This window comes from Myotis daubentonii, chromosome X (genome assembly GCF_963259705.1).
Source record: "Myotis daubentonii chromosome X, mMyoDau2.1, whole genome shotgun sequence".
Lineage (NCBI taxonomy): Eukaryota > Metazoa > Chordata > Mammalia > Chiroptera > Vespertilionidae > Myotis > Myotis daubentonii.
Genome location: NC_081861.1, coordinates 133251844 through 133270533, shown reverse-complemented (window position 1 = coordinate 133270533; position 18690 = coordinate 133251844). Strand labels below are relative to the sequence as shown.

General features: G+C 40.0%; 1 protein-coding gene across 2 annotated transcripts in view; it reads left to right on the top strand.

The window, feature by feature from the left end:
* Positions 1 to 18690, top strand: part of GLRA2 (glycine receptor alpha 2) — a 172368-nt gene that overhangs the window by 48845 nt on the left and 104833 nt on the right. For both annotated transcript variants that reach the window (XM_059680559.1, XM_059680560.1), the window contains exons 5-6: positions 14906 to 14988; positions 17883 to 18020. In XM_059680559.1, the coding sequence (XP_059536542.1) occupies positions 14906 to 14988; positions 17883 to 18020 (221 nt within the window). The remainder of the gene's footprint in view (positions 1 to 14905; positions 14989 to 17882; positions 18021 to 18690) is intronic.

The window sequence follows — 18690 nt, the reverse complement described above, 5'->3', positions numbered from 1 at the left end:
TGCCCAGGCCTAACGCCTCTGGCTGAGGCGTCCGGCCCGGGCAACGGGGACCCGCAGCTGCAGCGGCCCCGCGATCGTGGGCTTCGCTTTAGGCCCAGGCAAGGGACCCCTAGCTCCCGGGACTGCCAGCTTTGACCGTGTCCAGCTCCCATTGCTGGCTCCACCCCTACTTCCTGCTATCACTGGCCAGGGCGGCAAAGGCGCCTGATTCTCCGATCATGGCTGGGGGGCAGGGCAAAGGCGGCCCCAGGGCCGCCTTTGCCCTGCCCCCCAGCTCTTAGCTCCCCCCTGGGTTTCTGATCACTGTCAGTGGCAGGGGGCTTCTTCCTGCTTTCCCTTTCGCCTCCCTGCATTGTGCCTACATATGCAAATTAACCGCCATCTTGTTGGCAGTTAACTGCCAATCTTAGTTGGCAGTTAACTGCCAATCATAGTTGGCAGTTAATTTGCATATAGCCCTGATTAGCCAATGAAAAGGGTATCGTCGTACGCCAATTACCATTTTTCTCTTTTATTAGATAGGACTAGGGGCCTGGTGCACGAAATTCGGGCACTGGGCGTGGGAGGGTTCCTTCAGCTCAGCCTACCCCCTCTCACAGACTGGGAGCCCTCAGGGGATGTTCTACTGATGGTTTAAGGGAGCGGGCCTAAGCTGCAGTCTGGCCTCCCTCTGCAGGAGTCGACCGAGCTGATCAGGTGAAGGCACCACCCCATCACCCTGCTGCTGCAGCCACTGCCAGCCACTGCAGCCACCAAGGTGTTTTCATCAACACGGACTCCAGTCCCTTCATCGTGAAAAAATGACAACTTTCTTTAGGCATTTTCAAGATGTGTCTTTCATAGGATATGACATTTCTTTCTTTTTTTTTTATCCTCACCTGAGGATATGTTTCCATTGATTTTTAGAGAGTGTGGAAGAGAGAGGCGGAGACAGAGAGAAACATCAATGCGAGAGAGACACTTTGATTGGTTGCTTCCTGCATGAGCCCTGACCTGGCCCCCGGCCAGGGAGGAGCCTTCAACCTAGGTATATGCCCTTGATCATAATCAAACCTGGACCCTGCGGTCAGCAGGCCGAGGCTTTATCCACTGAACCAAACTACTAGGGCAGGATATGACATTTTTTAGCCCCTACAGCAGCAGACCTTCATTTTTTCCTCCAGGAGTGAGGTGGAAAAACCCTAGATGACTTTCTTGGATTCTTATAACCCAAGTTACCAAGAACACTGCAAGTGGCGGCATACAGGGAGCTTAGCCAATGAGCGGCCAGAAAAGGTGTTTACACTTGAACTGGTTTGGCTCAGTGGATAGAGCGTCAGCCTGCAGACTGAAGGGTCCCAGGTTTGATTCCTGTTAAGGGCATGTACCTTGGTTGGGGGTACATTCCCATTGGGGAGTGTGCAGGAGGCAGCTGATCGATGTTTCTCTCTCATCGATGTTTCTAACTCTCTATCCCTCTCCCCTCTTCTCTGTAAGAAAAATCAATAACATATATTTTAAAAGAAAAGGTGTTTCCTCTGCAGTTCATGTGCAGAGGACTCCCTGCATTGTGTCCACTGGGCTAGGGGCATGTCCCCGCCACCGGGGGGAGGAGGGGCATGCCCCTGAGGCCAGCAGCCAGCCCCACGTTGTAGGTGCCAGGCTAGGGGGTGTGCAGAGACCCCGGCCCATGCGTGCAGCAGCCGCTGGGTCTCCGCACACCCCAGAGGCTGGCAGCCAGCCCCGCATTGTGGGCGCCAGGCTGGGGGGTGTGTGGAGACCCCAGGCCACTCGTACGGCAGCTGCCGGATCTCTGCATGCTCCCAAGGCCAGCAGCCAGCCCCACATTGTGGGCACCGGGCTGGGGGGCGTGCAGTCCTGGGCCACGTGGTGGCCACCACTGCCGGGGGCATGCCCCCCAGGCTGGCAGCCCCGTATTGTGGGCACTGGACTGGGGGGCGTGGGCCCAGGCCACCACTTGGCACCAGCACACGTGCAAGCGGCCACGGGGCAGGAACATCCACTTGGCACCTGTGCCCATAGGCCCAGAGTGACCGGGGGCATTCTGGGACTCCGGCCGCTCAGGGCCTACACGCATGCCTACAGGCTAGGAGTGGCCTGGGTCCCGAGGATGTTCTGGGGACCCAGACCGCTCCGCACCTGTGTATGCAATTTAACCCATCTTTGTCAAGTTAATTTGCATACTTACTCCTTATTGGCTGGTGAGTGTAGCAGAGGGATGGTTAATTTACATGTTTCTCTTTTATTAGATAGAATATAGATAACTCAAAATTATCTTCTCCTTCCCAAACCACAAAATTCCTTCTGGATGAGGAAATAAGAATAGGTCCTTCATGTCCCTTACATCTTGGGAGTCATCAAGAAGAGGTTTTAAATTTAAGGAGCCTACCTCAAACTATTTTGGGATTTTTGAACCTTGTTCTCCCAAACTGAATATCCAATTCCTGAGGAGAGGAACCTAATTTTGGAGTGGGGTAGTGAAGATTGGGCTACCTACATTTAACATAGAGTTTACATATAGACAGGTACTCAATACTGGACTCCTTAGTGAGAAATTTTACAATGAAAATTTAGATCATTTGTACCCCCTTATTTAACCAGTCAGAGTACCCATGAGATATTTTAGAATGTGTTCATGAATTATATGTTCATATACTGTTAGACAATTATACAAAAAGGTTGGCTGAAACAATTGATGCCTGGATATGTAGGCTAAAGGAAATCACAGGGCAGATTTGAGCCAGCAGAATTGAAGGGCTAATCTGCTATTACTCATTATCTGAATTTTCTTGTGGCAGGAAGCCAAAGGAAATTCAGAGGTCCTGGTGAGCCTGCACAACTTATGTTGACATGGGTTTCTCCCTGGTCCAGAGTGCTGCTTTTGAAAGGCTCCCTGGATGGCATTAATCCCAAAATAAACACACTATGGCTCTCATGAGACACATGAATTACTTTAGCACATTCTCATAGCACATAGCCCAAAGGAAAGGTGCTCCATTTTAAAATGGAAAAAAATTGTCCATCCTCAAAGCTCAGCATATCCTGGCTTGTGACATTTAAAATTACAAACCAACATCTGCTCTGAAGAGGATAAAACATTTATCATTGGACAGTCATTGAAAGGCAATTAAAGATGTATATAATTATGTGAAGTTCCACACACAGCCCACATTCAGAGCTGGCCCATCCAATATCTAATTGATCATTTCTTTTAAAGGACAATAAAACAAATGTTTTATTTGATGTTTAATTTTAAATAATTCTCTCTATTCTTTCTAACCCATACACATGGACATTTCTTTATTCGGTACCTATTACACCCCACTCAACTGGCCACCCATGCTTAGTTCCAAGCACATGGGTTGCCTTGTCTTGAGTTTCCTCCCTTTGGGAAGCATGGAGCTCATAATAGAAATGACAGTTGCATCTTCTTCCTGATAATGCTTGAGCCTCCTCTTTATCTGCTTGTTAAGAGTAAACTGAATAATTGTGCCTAATTTTAATGTGTTATCTAATAAAGGATGGAGCATCCTGCCATCTAAGACTTTGTTCTTTCTCCAACCTTTGCCACCAGAAACATGGCCACCAACTCTCTGCGAGTTACTACAATAGAAGTCTCAATGCACAAAACACCAGCAAAGTAATACAATCTTACTTTCAGCTGTCAGCAGACATAAAGTTACTTTAGTTTTCTTAAAGCCACATTTTCAGTGCACAAGTGCTTGTTCTCTTTCTGTTTTGCCAGCAAAATAATCCCAAATAAGATGTTAAGAAAATTGCTATACAGTGCTTTTCTTTCTTACTTCACTTCAATACCACCATTAAATATCTATAAAATTTGACACACAGTGATCATGGAATGGACAAATCAATCATTATTTTAATGTGAAGCTAATAACATTTCATCTTCATGAATGTTTAGATGTATAAACAATACTAGAAGTAAAATGACTGTGAAATTTAAAATGTAACTAAAATGGGAGCAGTATTGGTTATTTGAGTCTTTGGTAATATGAGCTCTTCATTCTGGTGGTGTTCACTTTAGCTCTCTCCAATTCAACACCTTCAAAACATTTTTGTTCAGGAATAATCAAAGCATTTGGAAAAGTTTTAGCTGAATTTTTATTGGTTAGACTCCAAGTTGAATCTTTTCCATATTTGGACTTAATTAACATGGGCCAACCATAGGTGTGCAAATTTTCTGAAGGGATCAGGCACAGATGGGAGAAGATATTGTATTTTTGTCCTTCCCAGCTAGTACTGCTCAATGCATATGGGTATTTTCTGCTATGCTTTTATTATATTTGCTAAATATGGACCTTCCTTGTTAGCCACTGGCATTTTAGTCAGTGGAGAGGAGTAGAATAGCTGATGAATCAGCAGTGTTGCCATTCATCTTCTCCAAATCCCAAGGTCAATAGGGAAAAACAGGTCTTATATTTTCTTATTTGGAATTATCTAAGAGGATAGTCTAACTGTACAGCTAATACCAACTTGGGGCTTAGGTTCAACCTGAAACAATACTGAAAAAATACTTTATCTCTGGTGCCATTGCCACACTGTTCTGAACCCTGTTTTTCATCCAGTATCACCCTTCTGTTTGCTATTCTCAGTATCAAAGTCAGCTCTTGGGAATATCACAAGGGAATCTGGGAATCTATCAACTCATATACACAAAGGAGGAAATGACTAACAGTTCTTGAAATACAATTATCTTCCCATATTTGCATCTTAATAGTCATGGGGGCTTTTAGTTAAATGTCTATTAGTTGATTATATATAGCAGCTAAGAGTTGAAAGGTGTTTGAGCAAGGACATGCACTGTGATCTTCCTGGAACTCCTAATAATTTACACAGCATGAATTTTCAACCTTTACTTATATGGAAAGCCTTCCTAAGTATAGCCACATCTGAGCCTGCCTATGAGCCAGGTGAACAGCTCAAGGCCAGAGTGAGGAGGACTTGCTCTATGCTTTATATGATGAGTGACTTCAAATAAGTCATTTAATTACAGAGCTTTCAGAAGACGAGCTTAAAATTTTCATTTCTTGCCTGTCTAGCCAAACTTGGTTTTTGCTTTCCATGGATCAAGATTGTTTTGTGGCCAAAGCCGGTTTGGCTCAGCGGATAGAGCGTCGGCCTGCGGACTGAAAGGTCCCGGGTTCGATTCTGGTCAAGGGCATGTACCTGGGTTGCAGGCACTTCCCCAGTGGGGGATGTGCAGGAGGCAGCTGATCAATGTTCCTCTCTCATCAATGTTTCTAACTCTCTATCTCTCTCCCTTCCTCTCTGTAAAAAATCAATAAAATATATTTTTTTAAAAAAAGATTGTTTTGTGGGTACCATGTGTGTTGATTCAGAAACTTCAATGATTATGGAAAGTCATACTTCCCTGATAAACCAAAAGGGTTCTCTCGGGATCTAGGTCTGTATGGGTAGATTATCTACTTACCCAATCAGTGTGAGACCTTATGTAGGCACCAAGAGAATAATTAAAAGTCCTTTTCTTGATTCAGATCATGTGTCTGATTTACATAATCTGGAAGGATTTTTTATATGTGTGTATGTTGTTGATCTGTTTGATTTTAATAAAGCAAGAAGTAAATATATGAATATATATAGAAACATGAAGAGAGAATAAATACCTAGAAGGAAAAAAATTAGAAATCCTTTTTTTATCTTTGCCACAAATTCTCCCTCCCCAACTTTTCTAGCTATAATTATTGTTAACAGTTCTATCTATTGGTCTATCTATCTATCTTGGAAGGATTCTTTAAATGGGGATTCGAAAACAACTTTAACAAGTATTGAGATATATTTCTTTAAAATAATATATTAACATATAACATATCTTATTAATATATTGATATTAAACTATGATCTACTTCATGAGAGAAACTGTTCTTTCAAGTATCTTATATGCATGACACCCAATAAATGCTTGCCAAAAATTGCTGAATAGATGTACTAGATTACAACTCAGGCAGAGTTCTGTTTAACACTAACTCCTCCTCACTAAGAACCTGGAACTGGTCCTCCTGTGTATTCTGCCCTCATCCCTGACTAGCACCATAAGCTTTTGTAAATTTTCAGTTGAGTCTAACCCAGCCGTGGGCAAACTACGCGCGGGCCATATCCGGCCCATTTGAAATGAATAAAACTAAAAAAAAAAAAAAAAAAGACCGTACCCTTTTATGTAATGATGTTTACTTTGAATTTATATTAGTTCACACAAACACTCCATCCATGCTTTTGTTCCGGCCCTCTGGTCCAGCTTAAGAACCCATTGTGGCCCTCGAGTCAAAAAATTTGCCCACCCCTGGACCCAATGCATGTTGCAGCCATCTCCCTAACTGCCTCTGAAGTTTCTCCATAGCTGATTTTCTACTCAGAGATCAGAGACAGTGCCCTGATGCACTGCCACTGCCCTAAGTAGAGTTCTATTGCCTATCTTTTCACATTCACATGTGTTAATAGGCATTCTGGCTTGGTTTCCTATCTGTGGCACCTGGCAGATGTCCTCCCATCTCTCTTCGCAGCTATCCCAGTTTTCTAGGCACACCCACCATATTCTTGGTTGCCAGTGGACTAACCTTGGTTTCACTGCCCTGACTTTACAGAATGCCTCTCCATTGTGACCAAGGCTCTTGATTAATCCCCCTTGTCATTAGTCCTGGGTCCAGTCACTTAGAAGCCTCCTTGAGCCTAATTGTCTTCCCTGGTTTCAAGTAGAAAGTAGTATTTCTCAAGAGAGTGCTAGTGCTACTGAAAAATTGTGGAGCCTTTCCTTAATCCTCTTTCTATTTCAATATTGTTTTCTTTTAGTCCAGTGGTTCTCAACCTGTGGGTCGCGACCTCTTTGCGGTCGAACGACCCTTTCACAGGGGTCGCCTAAGACCATCCTGTATATCAGGTATTTACATTATGATTCATAACAGTAGCAACATTACAGCTATGTAGTAGCAACGAGAATAATTTTATGGTTGGGTCACAAGATGAGGAACTGTATTTAAAGGGCCAGAAGGTTGAGAACCACTGTAGTCTATCATGGAGACCATTGATTTTCAACCATTGTGCCACAAGAATCTTTAAAATATGTAATACCTGACTATTTGGTCAGGGGCACTGACCTGTTTCCCCTCAGACTGTCAAATAAAAAAATGTCAACAGCCAATAAAACAATGGCCGTCTGGTCTGAATGAATCAACATGATAACTTTTCTTTGTCAGACCAGTAAAAAATATATATATGCTTTTTTGGTGTGCCACAGAATTTTAGTAATTAATTTACGTGTGCCATGAGATAACAAAGGTTGAAAGTCATTGTTTTAGACAATAATCAAAAGTCATCCCTTAGAGCAGCCATGGGCAAACTATGGCCCGCGGGCCGGATCCAGCCCGTTGGAAATGAATAAAACTATTGAAAAAAAAGACCGTACCCTTTTATGTAACGATGTTTACTTTGAATTTATATTAGTTCACACAAACACTCCATCCATGCTTTTGTTCCGGCCCTCCGGTCCAGTTTAAGAACCCATTGTGGCCTTCGAGTCAAAAAGTTTGCCCACCCCTGCCTTAGAGCATGCTTGAAATAGTGCTTTTAATATCTCTATCTCTATCTCTACCTATAGATAGACATAGATATAGATATAGATATAGATATAGATATAGATATAGTTATATATTATTGTTTTTAGAGAAGAAGGGAGAGGGAAAGAGAGATAGAAACATCAATGATCAGAGAGAATCACTGATTTGGCTGCCTCCCGCACAGCCCACACTAGGGATCGAGCCCACAACCCAAGCGTGTGCCCTGCCCGGGAATTAAACCGTGTTCTTCTGGTTCATAGGTCCACATTCAACCATGGAGCCACACCAGCTGGGCTGAAAAAGTGCTCCAGGACACCATTATCAGTGCTACCTGGGCTGCTTATCAAGAGGGCCTGGTAATCTGAATTCCTACCTCGCCCCTCAGATAGCACTATATCCACCAGAGTTTGAAATCCACTGTGTTAAAGGCTGTCTTGATCAGACAACCATCCTGGCAGTGCCTTTTAATCCACTGACTCCCTAACTTTTCCATCCCTCTTTCCATGTGTGAGCTATATTAATGATGCACTTTTAGCTTGACTTCTAACTTGCCCCCAGGCTAATTTCACATAAGGTCTAGATGGGTTAAGATGACATTCTTGTTCAATATTTGATGCATTCTGCAAATCTCTGACATTAGCATGTCATATGGTTCAGAAATTTCAAGGTACAACTGAGAGGAAAGATTCAACAGACCTACATTGTAGAGAAAGTCTGTCCTTAAGTTATTGGGGAAAGAGTGGATTGTGTTATAGGATGTTGGATGACAAAGCCATATCAGGGCAATAAATATCTCACCTATATACCCAGGGTGCCAAAAAGTTCCTAAATTAAGAAGTACTGTAACTTGCACTTAAGGCTTTCATCATATTTAAAGTGTGCGAACTCACCTATGAGAGGAAATCCTTTAAGCTCGTCACCTTCACTTAGTTTAGCATCAGATAAATGTTGAACAGCATGATGTTTTGGGCCCAGAGATTTAGTCAAGATCAAATAGCTCTTTTTTTCCAAATATTTTTTTATTGATTTCAGAAAGGAAGGGAGAGGGAGAGAGAGATAGAAATGTCAATGATGAGAGAGAACCATTGATTGGCTGCCTCCTGCATGCCTCCCACTGGGAATCGAGCCTGCAACCTGGGCATGTGTCCTGATCAGGAATTGAACCATGATCTCTTGGTTCATAGGACGATGCTCAACCACTGAGCCTTGCCAGCCAGGCAAGGTCAAATAGCACTTTAAGAGCAAGCTGTGTCAACCAACCAGTTCCCTGGATCCACAGTGAATGTACTCTGTGAGGCTGCCAGGGAAGGTTGGAGGGGTTTTTAAAAATGACAAGTCATGAGAAGTCCAGACACCTGAAGAAAAATGAAAGGGGTATCCCTGAGCAGGTAAAAGACAACTAAGGTGTCTACAATCCACTCTGCTGACTTCATAGACAAGACAGGATGATAAATTAGCAATCAATTCTTTTACTAAGGAGGAAATGTGGTAGAGTGGGAAATAATAAATCAGTGATGGCGAATCTATGACACGCGTGTCAGAGGTGACATGCGAACTCATTTTTTTGGTTGATTTTTCTTTGTTAAATGGCATTTAAATATATAAAATAAATACCAAAAATATAAATCTTTGTTTTACTATGGTTGCAAATATCAAAAAATTTCTATATGTGACACGGCACCAGAGTTAAGTTAGGGTTTTTTAAAATGCTGACACGCCGAGCTCAAAAGGTTCGCCATCGCCATAGCTGGTTTGGCTCAATGGATAGAGCATCGGTCTGCGGACTGAAGGGTCCCAGGTTCGATTCCGGCCAAGGGCACATGCCTGGGTTGCGGGCTCGATCCCCGGTGGGGGGTGTGCAGGAGGCAGCCAAACAATGATTCTCTCTCATCATTGATGTTTCTGTCTCTCTCTCCCTTTCCCTTCCTCTCTAAAATCAATAAAATATATTTTACAAAAAAAAAAAAGGCTCGCCATCACTGTAATAAATGAACTATGACATCATTTAAAGTTAGGTTCAAATTCAACTCTGTTCACTTACTTGTGACGTTGGGAAAATGGCTAATCTCTTCAATTTGCTTATCTCAAAAACAGTAAGAATACTATCTGCCTTGTGTGATGGTACTCCATGATTGTAAAGTAATGACAGTGCTTGAGCAGAATTATGATTCTTAATACTATCATCATCATCATCACTTTTTAATTTTTTACTTAAGTATTTTAATCCTAAAAGAGCACCATAGGTCCTACCCCGTTTGATTTCCACAAACTGCTGAGGGTTTATAGCATGCTGCATAGAATGTGCTAAATGTGGTCCCCAAACAAAAATATAATAGCAATATACTCGAGACCAGGGGTCCTCGAACTACGGTCTGCGGGCCACATGCAAATACAAATATTGTATTTGTTCCCGTTTTGGTTTTTTACTTCAAAATAAGATATGTGCAGTGTGCATAGGAATTTGTTCATAGTTTGTTTTTTTTTAAACTATAGTCCGGCCCTCCAACGGTCTGAGGGACAGTGAACTGACCCCCTGTTTAAAAAGTTTAAGGACCCCTGCTCGAGACTCTCTTGCATTTCCTGAATAAAACACAGAAGCTCCCTCTTGTTCTTACTTTCCAAATAAGACAGACTACTGTAACCATTAGAATTAACTCTCCCAAAATAGTACATTGGCAATCTTTGTTACAGGCAAGCCAATCACTCATTAAAATGTGTCTTTCTGAAAATTTGTTTTTCTCTTCAAATGGTTTTCTTTTCCTCAAGAACATTTCACTTGTAATGGACTCCCAATTTCAATACCACTAAGTTTCTTATGAACTAGTAGTTCCTTTATGAATCCAGGTGCATCTGTCCACCATAATGTTGTAAAGTTAAATAATTAATTTGAATCATTCTAACAACGTGAAAACAGTCCTGCCTGGCCATGGACCTAGCCACCTGACCAAGGCTCAAAGACAGGTGGATGGAGCTTTCTGGCTTTCCTTCACCTTGATTTGCTTTATTTCTAGTGGCAATTTGTTAGCAACTTACAGAAGAGGCCAGGCAAGTTTTGCTGGCTTCCTGTGCTTGTCTTGTAATTTGGCAACACTCTATGGGCTCTGATGCCCAGGCTCCTCTCTCCTAAATCCCTAATCCTTTCCCATTTCTGCAGGATAAAAGCCTGAAATTCTCCCGCAGAGTTTTAGAACACTAATTCATTCATTTGGTAAACAAATATCTATGGACTACTTACTCTGTGCCAACCACTGTTTTAGGTGGTAAAGAACAGAGTCCCAGCCCTTGTGGATCTTGCATTGTAATAGGGGACAAATAAGTAAATAAAAATATAATATTTGATTTTAAAAACTAAAAGGAATGGAAATGATTTACAATGTCTGCATCTATTAATCATTTAAACTTTAAGCAAGGTATAAAGCCAAGAACTGGTTTTATGATCAAGGTGAACTGAACAGGAGAGTAGTAAGGAAGGGAAGTGAAATTTTGGGAGACTTTGTTTTGTTCTCTTGCCTTTAAAACTGAAATGTTTGCTCAGCCTCTTACTCTCAGTAAAGAAGCAGGGCCTCCCTGTAAGAAAACTATATTCCTTCCCTTGTACAAACCGTAGCTTGTATGTTGGCCACAATGACAGTGGGGGGATGTGTGATAATGCTTCAGGAAATGAGTTCTTTAACAAAAATCAAATGGAAGATGGGCAGCCTCAGCTCACTGCTCTCAGGTGCAATGGCCTTAATATTTTAGATTATGAAAAAAGATGAGAGAGCAAATCTGACATGTTCTAGGCAGTGTCTGCCAGCAAACAGCCTGAATCTCAATTAAAATACTTTGTGAGACCCACCAAAAATAGATGGAGATCCAGAGTAAAGCAGATAAAAATTGTTCACATTTTAGTGTGATGTTGTATGTGGCCATCTTATTTGATGCAATTTCTGCATCTGTACAAAATATTAAGTTCATTTTACCCAAAACTACTTTTAAATAAAAGAATAGCTTAAATAAAGAAAAGCAGTGGTGGCTACTTTTGAAGGTTCTTGACTGGAAAGAGAGCACAAGGGAATGTTCTGGGGTGATGGAAATATTCTAAAACTGGATCTGGGTGCTTGTTAAGTGGGTGGATAGAGATATAAAAAGTCATCACGGTACGACTTAATATTTGTATAATTTCACTGTGTCTTATAGTAACTTCAGTGAAAAAGGAAGAAAAAATAAGTAAAGGGCAAGCCCGCATTTCAGGCCTGCAGATGTATAGTAAACTAAACATCATAAACTATGGGCTCTCCAGCCTGTGAAGGGACTGATTTAGATCCCTACAATTGCTTCCCATTTGCTCAACTGATTACATGATTTAGCACACCATGGAGCTGTTAACTTGCCTCCTTGTTATTGGCACCCATTGGGTTCCAATACTAAACCCATCTAGAAAGGAAATTAGAAAACAAATAAGGAGAAAGGGAAATACCCGCTGAGTTCTCAGCTGAGCCAAAATTCAGAGACAGTTTCATGCTTGTTGGGAATTTCTCTCAACAGGGTATTCCATGCTGGTAATAGTTCACCCCAAGAATTCTGGATATCCGTAGGATTGTTAGATCTGCCACAAAGGCAGAAATAATTGTGTGTGTGGCTTCTGCTCCCTAAATAAATGTGAAAAGTTCACCTCACAAAAGAGTCATATTCAGCAAACCTATGATTAAGAATATTAAAATTGGGTTGTTTCCAATAGCAAACAAAATATAGTTGAATTCCATGTTACATGCTTGTAAAACTGTATTTATTTCCACTATTATTACTTTCTAATTTCTCATAAGAAATTTATAGATTTTTCTGGGTTTGGTTCACTTAAATTATGTACATGCTCACTGATTATTTTTCTATAATGAACTTATTTTTGTTTGATGAAACTATTTCCTCTTAAAAAATAGGAAAGAATAAATAGATTCTCCTTGAGTTAATAACAGTTTTTAAAAGTCATAGATTCTTTTGCGGTTCTTACCCCTTTACAAAGTGTCAGGTTTTTTAAATTGATTACTAGAGATTTTCATTTTGATCCCTTTACTCTACTTTTATTTAAAAGAGTCCATGTCCACATATGTAATACCCTTTGGATTACTTTAAGCAGTAAAACAATAAAAATAAATAAATACATACATACATAAATAAATAAGTCCATGTCATTAATCTCAATAAAACTGTGCTTTCCAAAAAATAAAGTCTCCTATGCTGGAAAAATTTTTTACATATCTATATCTCTAAATGAAATCCATGACTGACAAAAATTATTGTTCCTAAAATGTTAAGTCAATTGTTGATAACTCAAAAATCTATTTTTTTCTCTTTAGAGACATGGTATCTGTGTTCGCAGAATAGCCCACAGAAGCTAGGTAACTTATTTAGCAATGGAGGTAAAATACTGTATGTTTATGGAAAAATTTAAATAATAATAAAAACATTATAGCAATAGCAGTAGCAGAAGGTTACTGAATAAGACAGAATTTTATAATTTTACCTTTCAGGTATTGTTTGAAGACATGTTTAATTACATGAAAGACATCTTCAAATAACCTACATATGTCAATATAGATAATGCAGAATAAAGAGTAAAAACAAAATATGAATCATCCTACAAACCAAAAATATCTACTCTTAATATAGTGTTGTACTTATCTCCAAGAATAAGAATATATTTTTACACAATTGAGGTCACACTGCACTGTTTTGTATCTTGCTTTTCCTAATAACTGTTGTATTTTAACAAGTTTGAAGATTGTCAGCATAGATTCTTTGTCTAATCTCACTTCAGATCCCAAATCTTTACTTTCTTTGAAGTATATGCCACTACTTTGTGTTTCATATTATATAGAATGTACAAAATGAAACAGAGGAAGAAAAGAGAAGAGGACCAGGAGGAGAGAGTGAGAATGAGCATGCCAGCAAGGGAGAGTTTCGGTTGTAGTGCCAGAGTCAAAGGGGTCTACAGATATAAAAGAGTTCTTAGAGAAAATGAACAGGACTGGAGCAGTGAACTTTAGAATAACAGGGATTCTTGTATTGGTGCTAAATAGAAATAAACATTATTTTATCCTATCCCATCATTTGATAAGGAGATGAATGTTTATCAAGTTTAAGGTCTTGCTTAGGGGACAGAGGTAGTTTGAAGCAATACTGGTAAGGGAACTCAGATATGCTAATTCTCTACCTTAATTTCCTTCTTGAATCACTGAGGTATAGAAAAATTAAAGAGCAATAGGTAAGCACCATCTCACTGAGGACGAAAAAAAAAATAAGGGAAATGGTAGCCCTGGCTGGTTTGGCTCAGTAGACAGAGCATTAGCTTGTGGAACTGAAGGGTTGTAGGTTTGATTCTGGTCAAGGGCACATACCTTGGTTGCAGTCTGGACTCCCAGCCACAGTCAGGTGCATGTAGGAGGTAACCAATCAATGTGTCTCTCTCACATCAGTGTTTCTCTGTGTGTCTCTACCTCTCCCTTCCACTTTCTCTAAAAATCAATGGAAAAAATATCCTTGGGTGAGAATTAACAAAAATGAATGAATGAATGAAATGGTGCAAAAGAGATGGTGGCTCAAACAATATCTCGACGATATAAGGTTTGATCATCGCTCGCTGGAGCTCAGAAAAGTTAAGGAAAAGGGGAGCAGAGTAGCCCTCTTGGGTGCAGAGATGTGAAGACTATTTACAAGCCACTATCCTTAAATGTTTTTCTTTCAGCTCAAGGATTACATGCTCCAGATTTGTCAAAATTCTAGAATGAATGCTGCAATATATTGTTAACCCACCCACATAGATTATCAAATGAAAAGACATTCAAGTTAAATATGCTCATTTGATGGAAGGAGAACCAATGCTCAATCACAACCAAATATGCTTATCACATCTTTTATTGTCATTGAAGCAAAGCCCACCTGTCCAAAGTATAAATCTAAAACAGTATAAACTTTATGTATTTTGGACAGCAGTATGGGTAAGAGCCCATTTTCCTCATTATTGTATTTCTCAGTGCTCTTGCTGATTCCAAAATAAGCTTGTGTCCAGTGCCACTGGGAGGTAGGAGTCAGAGATTGGAAGATGGGAAATAGAAAGTAAGGAGTTATAGTAAAACTGTACATTATTTTTAAAATTTACCTCTAATGGTAAACTTAAAAAATAAAAAGCATTGACCTGTGTGTGAGATTAGATTTCATTATTTGAATCAATCACTTTGCTTTAATATCAAATGTATTTTTGGTTTGTTTCTCAAGAATCAGACCTCACAAATTTAAAACACTTACTTTTTTATTTTCTATAACTTTTTTTTGCTAAGGCTCACTTTGACCTTATCCTGTCCCATGGACTTGAAGAATTTTCCAATGGATGTCCAGACATGTACAATGCAGCTGGAGAGTTGTAAGTCACTGCTGTTGAAATGACTGCCTCCTTCTTTTAATCAATAACCTGGTTCTTTTAGTGTGTCATTAATTAAGGAGAAAGACCCATAAGTCTCATTCTCTACCTACTTACCAACTCCCAAGGTCCTAATGAAAGGGCAAGCAAAAGTGTGTGTGCATATCTGATATCTAATAGACAATCTTTCAAAGTAAAATGCCAAATAACTCACTTTCCTCAAAACAAGCCTGATTGAGTAAGCTATTTTTTGAAATGAAAATATCTCCTCAGAAAATTAAGATGATTAGTCATTCAATCTCTATAATGAATTGCTCTCTAATCAGAAAATTATATGTCTATCTTATGCTCATATAGACCATCACCCCCAAAGGAATTTTGGCAGGGAGGGATAATTGATTTGAGGACAAGATACAAGAGACTTAGTCAGAGGAGGATGCAAAACTGAGGGGCCTGAGATGATATGAGATGAGGCATCTCCTGCCCTGACCGGTTTGGCTCAGTGGATAGAGCGTCGGCCTGCAGACTGAAGGGTCCCAGGTTCGATTCCAGTCAAGGGCATGTACCTTGGTTGTGGGCATATCCCCAGTAGGGGGTGTGTAGGAGGCAGCTGATCGATGTTTCTCTCTCATCAATGTTTCTAACTCTCTATCCCTCTCCCTTCCTCTCTGGAAAAAATCAATTATATATATATATATATATATATATATATATATATATATATATATATATATATATATATCATCTCCTTTAGATGAGCAGTGGACACATAAAGGCATGGTGAAGTAAGTAGAGAAATGCTATCTACTTAGTCCCCTTTATGCCCCAGCCGTGATGCCACTGAACTCTTTGACACATGCCATAAGCTGCTAATGCCTCCAAGGAAATGGCATGTTCAGTCAAGACACATGAATTTTTTTTCTGGCTTGCTCTGACAGTTTCTCTGTTTGTAAAATGTAGAGAATAATAAGTCCTACTGACCTATGGGGATGTTAGAAGATTTAATGAGGCAAGAGCAAGGAAATACTTTTAACTTCTTGGTTTAGAAAAGTAATAAATACAAAAGATATCAACTATTATTTTTTTAAAAAAGAGGCAGTGACAGGGTTTCCTTCTGATCATTTAAAATCACCATGATTTCCCTTGAAACTTCCTACAGAAATAAACAAACTAATAAAATGTCTTTGTTTTAAAAAAAGTTGTCAGGGATAAAATGAGAATTTGATTGACAATAAACTTTATGTATTCTCCCCCCCCCCATAACCTCTTCTCTTGAGAAGAAAGTTAAGAAAAAACTATTTCTTACATAATGATTCCTTCTTCATATCTTCTCTACTGCTCCAAACTCACCCCTGCCTCAGCCCAACACTTATGTTCTCTATAAATCAGCAACCAGAGTTGCCATTTGAGGCTCCTCCAAGGCTTAAAAAACTCCAATTAGTAAATATGGTTGGTCTTTGCAGGACCTAGAAGTAGAAAATCAAAGAAGTAGTAATGTGTTTACCACTAACTTTGAATATGAAGGACAGAAATTACTCTCTACTTTTCTACCCTCATATTACCTCCTCCTTCCCCACCTCTTTACCTGATCTGTCTGCTCCAGGCTGGGTCTTCAGGGTAACTGACAAGACTATTATCATGGTGGCCAGCAAGAAGCTCACCAGACAAGGATATGGGGTGTTTGATGATCTTCTTGTATTTATTGGAGATTCCCAACTACTCATATAGCATTGTAATAGGGTTGGCCATTCTCTCTGTTGCAATTCCTTGTTTTGTAATCCCTTGCTTCCCATATTATTTTTGGCTTTGAATGAAAAAGTGGTCCAAAGAAAGAGGAAAGTAGATTCTAATTGACATTGACATTGATTCTGAGTAGCTTTGGTGAGTCACTAAGCTGTAGTAAACAATGATAAGAATCTATAAACTTAATAAACATGCTGAGGTTACTGGTTAATCAAAACCTCACATAATATTCCTTGTACTCTTCACTCTAATTTTAGTGTTCAAATATCACAAAGAGAGAGGAGAGAGAAATAGCATCTGAAGGAAGAGCAGTCTTCATTTCTGGGGCTTTAAAAGATCCAGAGCACTTTATAGATAATGACCTAGTTAACAAGGAGCTTGGAGACTAAGAACTAATTTTGGTTTAGTTAACTAATAACAATCTTACTTTGGGTGATTCAAGAGTCATATAACAACATGACGTTACATATAGAGAATGTACATATAGATAAATTACTTCATATTTATCATTGTGATGAGTGGACCCATTTTGCAAGACACTAGAACAAATGAATATGCTTGATTTGCATATTCTACAACTCCTCCTTAGGTTACCTCTCTCTAGCTTTCCCCACATGCTAAAGTAACTAAGGACTGACCATAAGAACTTTAACATAAGCTTTCTGAAAACAAAGTTCATAGACCCTAGGAGAGGGGCCAAATGGCAATGGGAATGCTTTAGGCCTATGATGAATTCATTCTCATTTCTTAAAAAAAGTTTTTTCATTTTCAATACTAATGCTAGCACCATGAATTGCATTTTCTTATTGGATTGTCACAGACAGCACTCTTTCAAGTAAAGATAGTCTCCAATGGATTTTTATATTTGTTTGTTTGTTCTTCAGAAAAAATTAGTGAAGAAAATGGACTTCATAGATTCCATTCTCTCATTATATGGAAATAAATCATTCAGAAATAGCTTGTTATCTTCAATTTTGTTGGCTACAAAGGCATGTACTTTTCATGATGATTGCAGCTATTCTATTAAAAATGCTCTTACTGATAGAGCATGTGTCTGCTTAAACAATTTTCTTGTTTGTTTCTTTACATGGCTAGCCTTTCAAGGTTTCTTGGAAAGATGCATTCAATTTTTCACTGTGATTTGTTTATCTCAGTTGGATACACAATGAATGACCTGATATTTGAGTGGTTAAGTGATGGTCCAGTACAAGTTGCTGAAGGATTGACCCTTCCTCAGTTTATTTTAAAAGAAGAGAAGGAACTCGGCTACTGCACAAAACACTACAACACTGGTAAGTTTTCTTTCAGCTGCTAAACCCAAGTGGGCTCCATCTGCAGCTTGGGTTATATATCCCATCACCTTAATGGCTGCATTTTCACCGAAAAAATGGAGCTACAAGGGCAAGGGCCTGGACTTGACTCCATCTCACCACCCCCCCGCCCAGCCCCGCCAAGATAAGATACCTATACCCTCTGGAATAGGTCAGTGAGCACAACAGAAAATTTCTCCAAAACAGAGAGATAAGTAAAGAGATTTGGGAATCTTTTACTGTTCTCTTGCTGACCATCTGCTGTCAAATGAGTCTGAGAACCAGTGTATAGGACCTTGTAAGTGGTGCAGGAAGTGTATAAATTCTGGCCAGTTCCTGGCATCCACTTTTGACATGGGACACCAAGTCAATTTGCACTCTCTGTCTTAGTAGAAGAGAGGAATAATAACATAGGTCGTTGTAACCCAGAAGCACAGCTGTTGTACTCCCCAGGACTGAACAATAATAGGAGTTTGGATGAAAATCAGCTGGCAGGAATTCAGCTGGCTCTAAAGACATGCATTGTCAGTAGTGCTGACAGACACATGGCGGGGGGGGGGGGGGGCGGGGGGAGAATTTGAGTCAGTAGCAACAGTGGGCATCTGTTGTTACCTGGGAGATTATGCCTGCCCAGTAAAGTTAGTTGATGGGT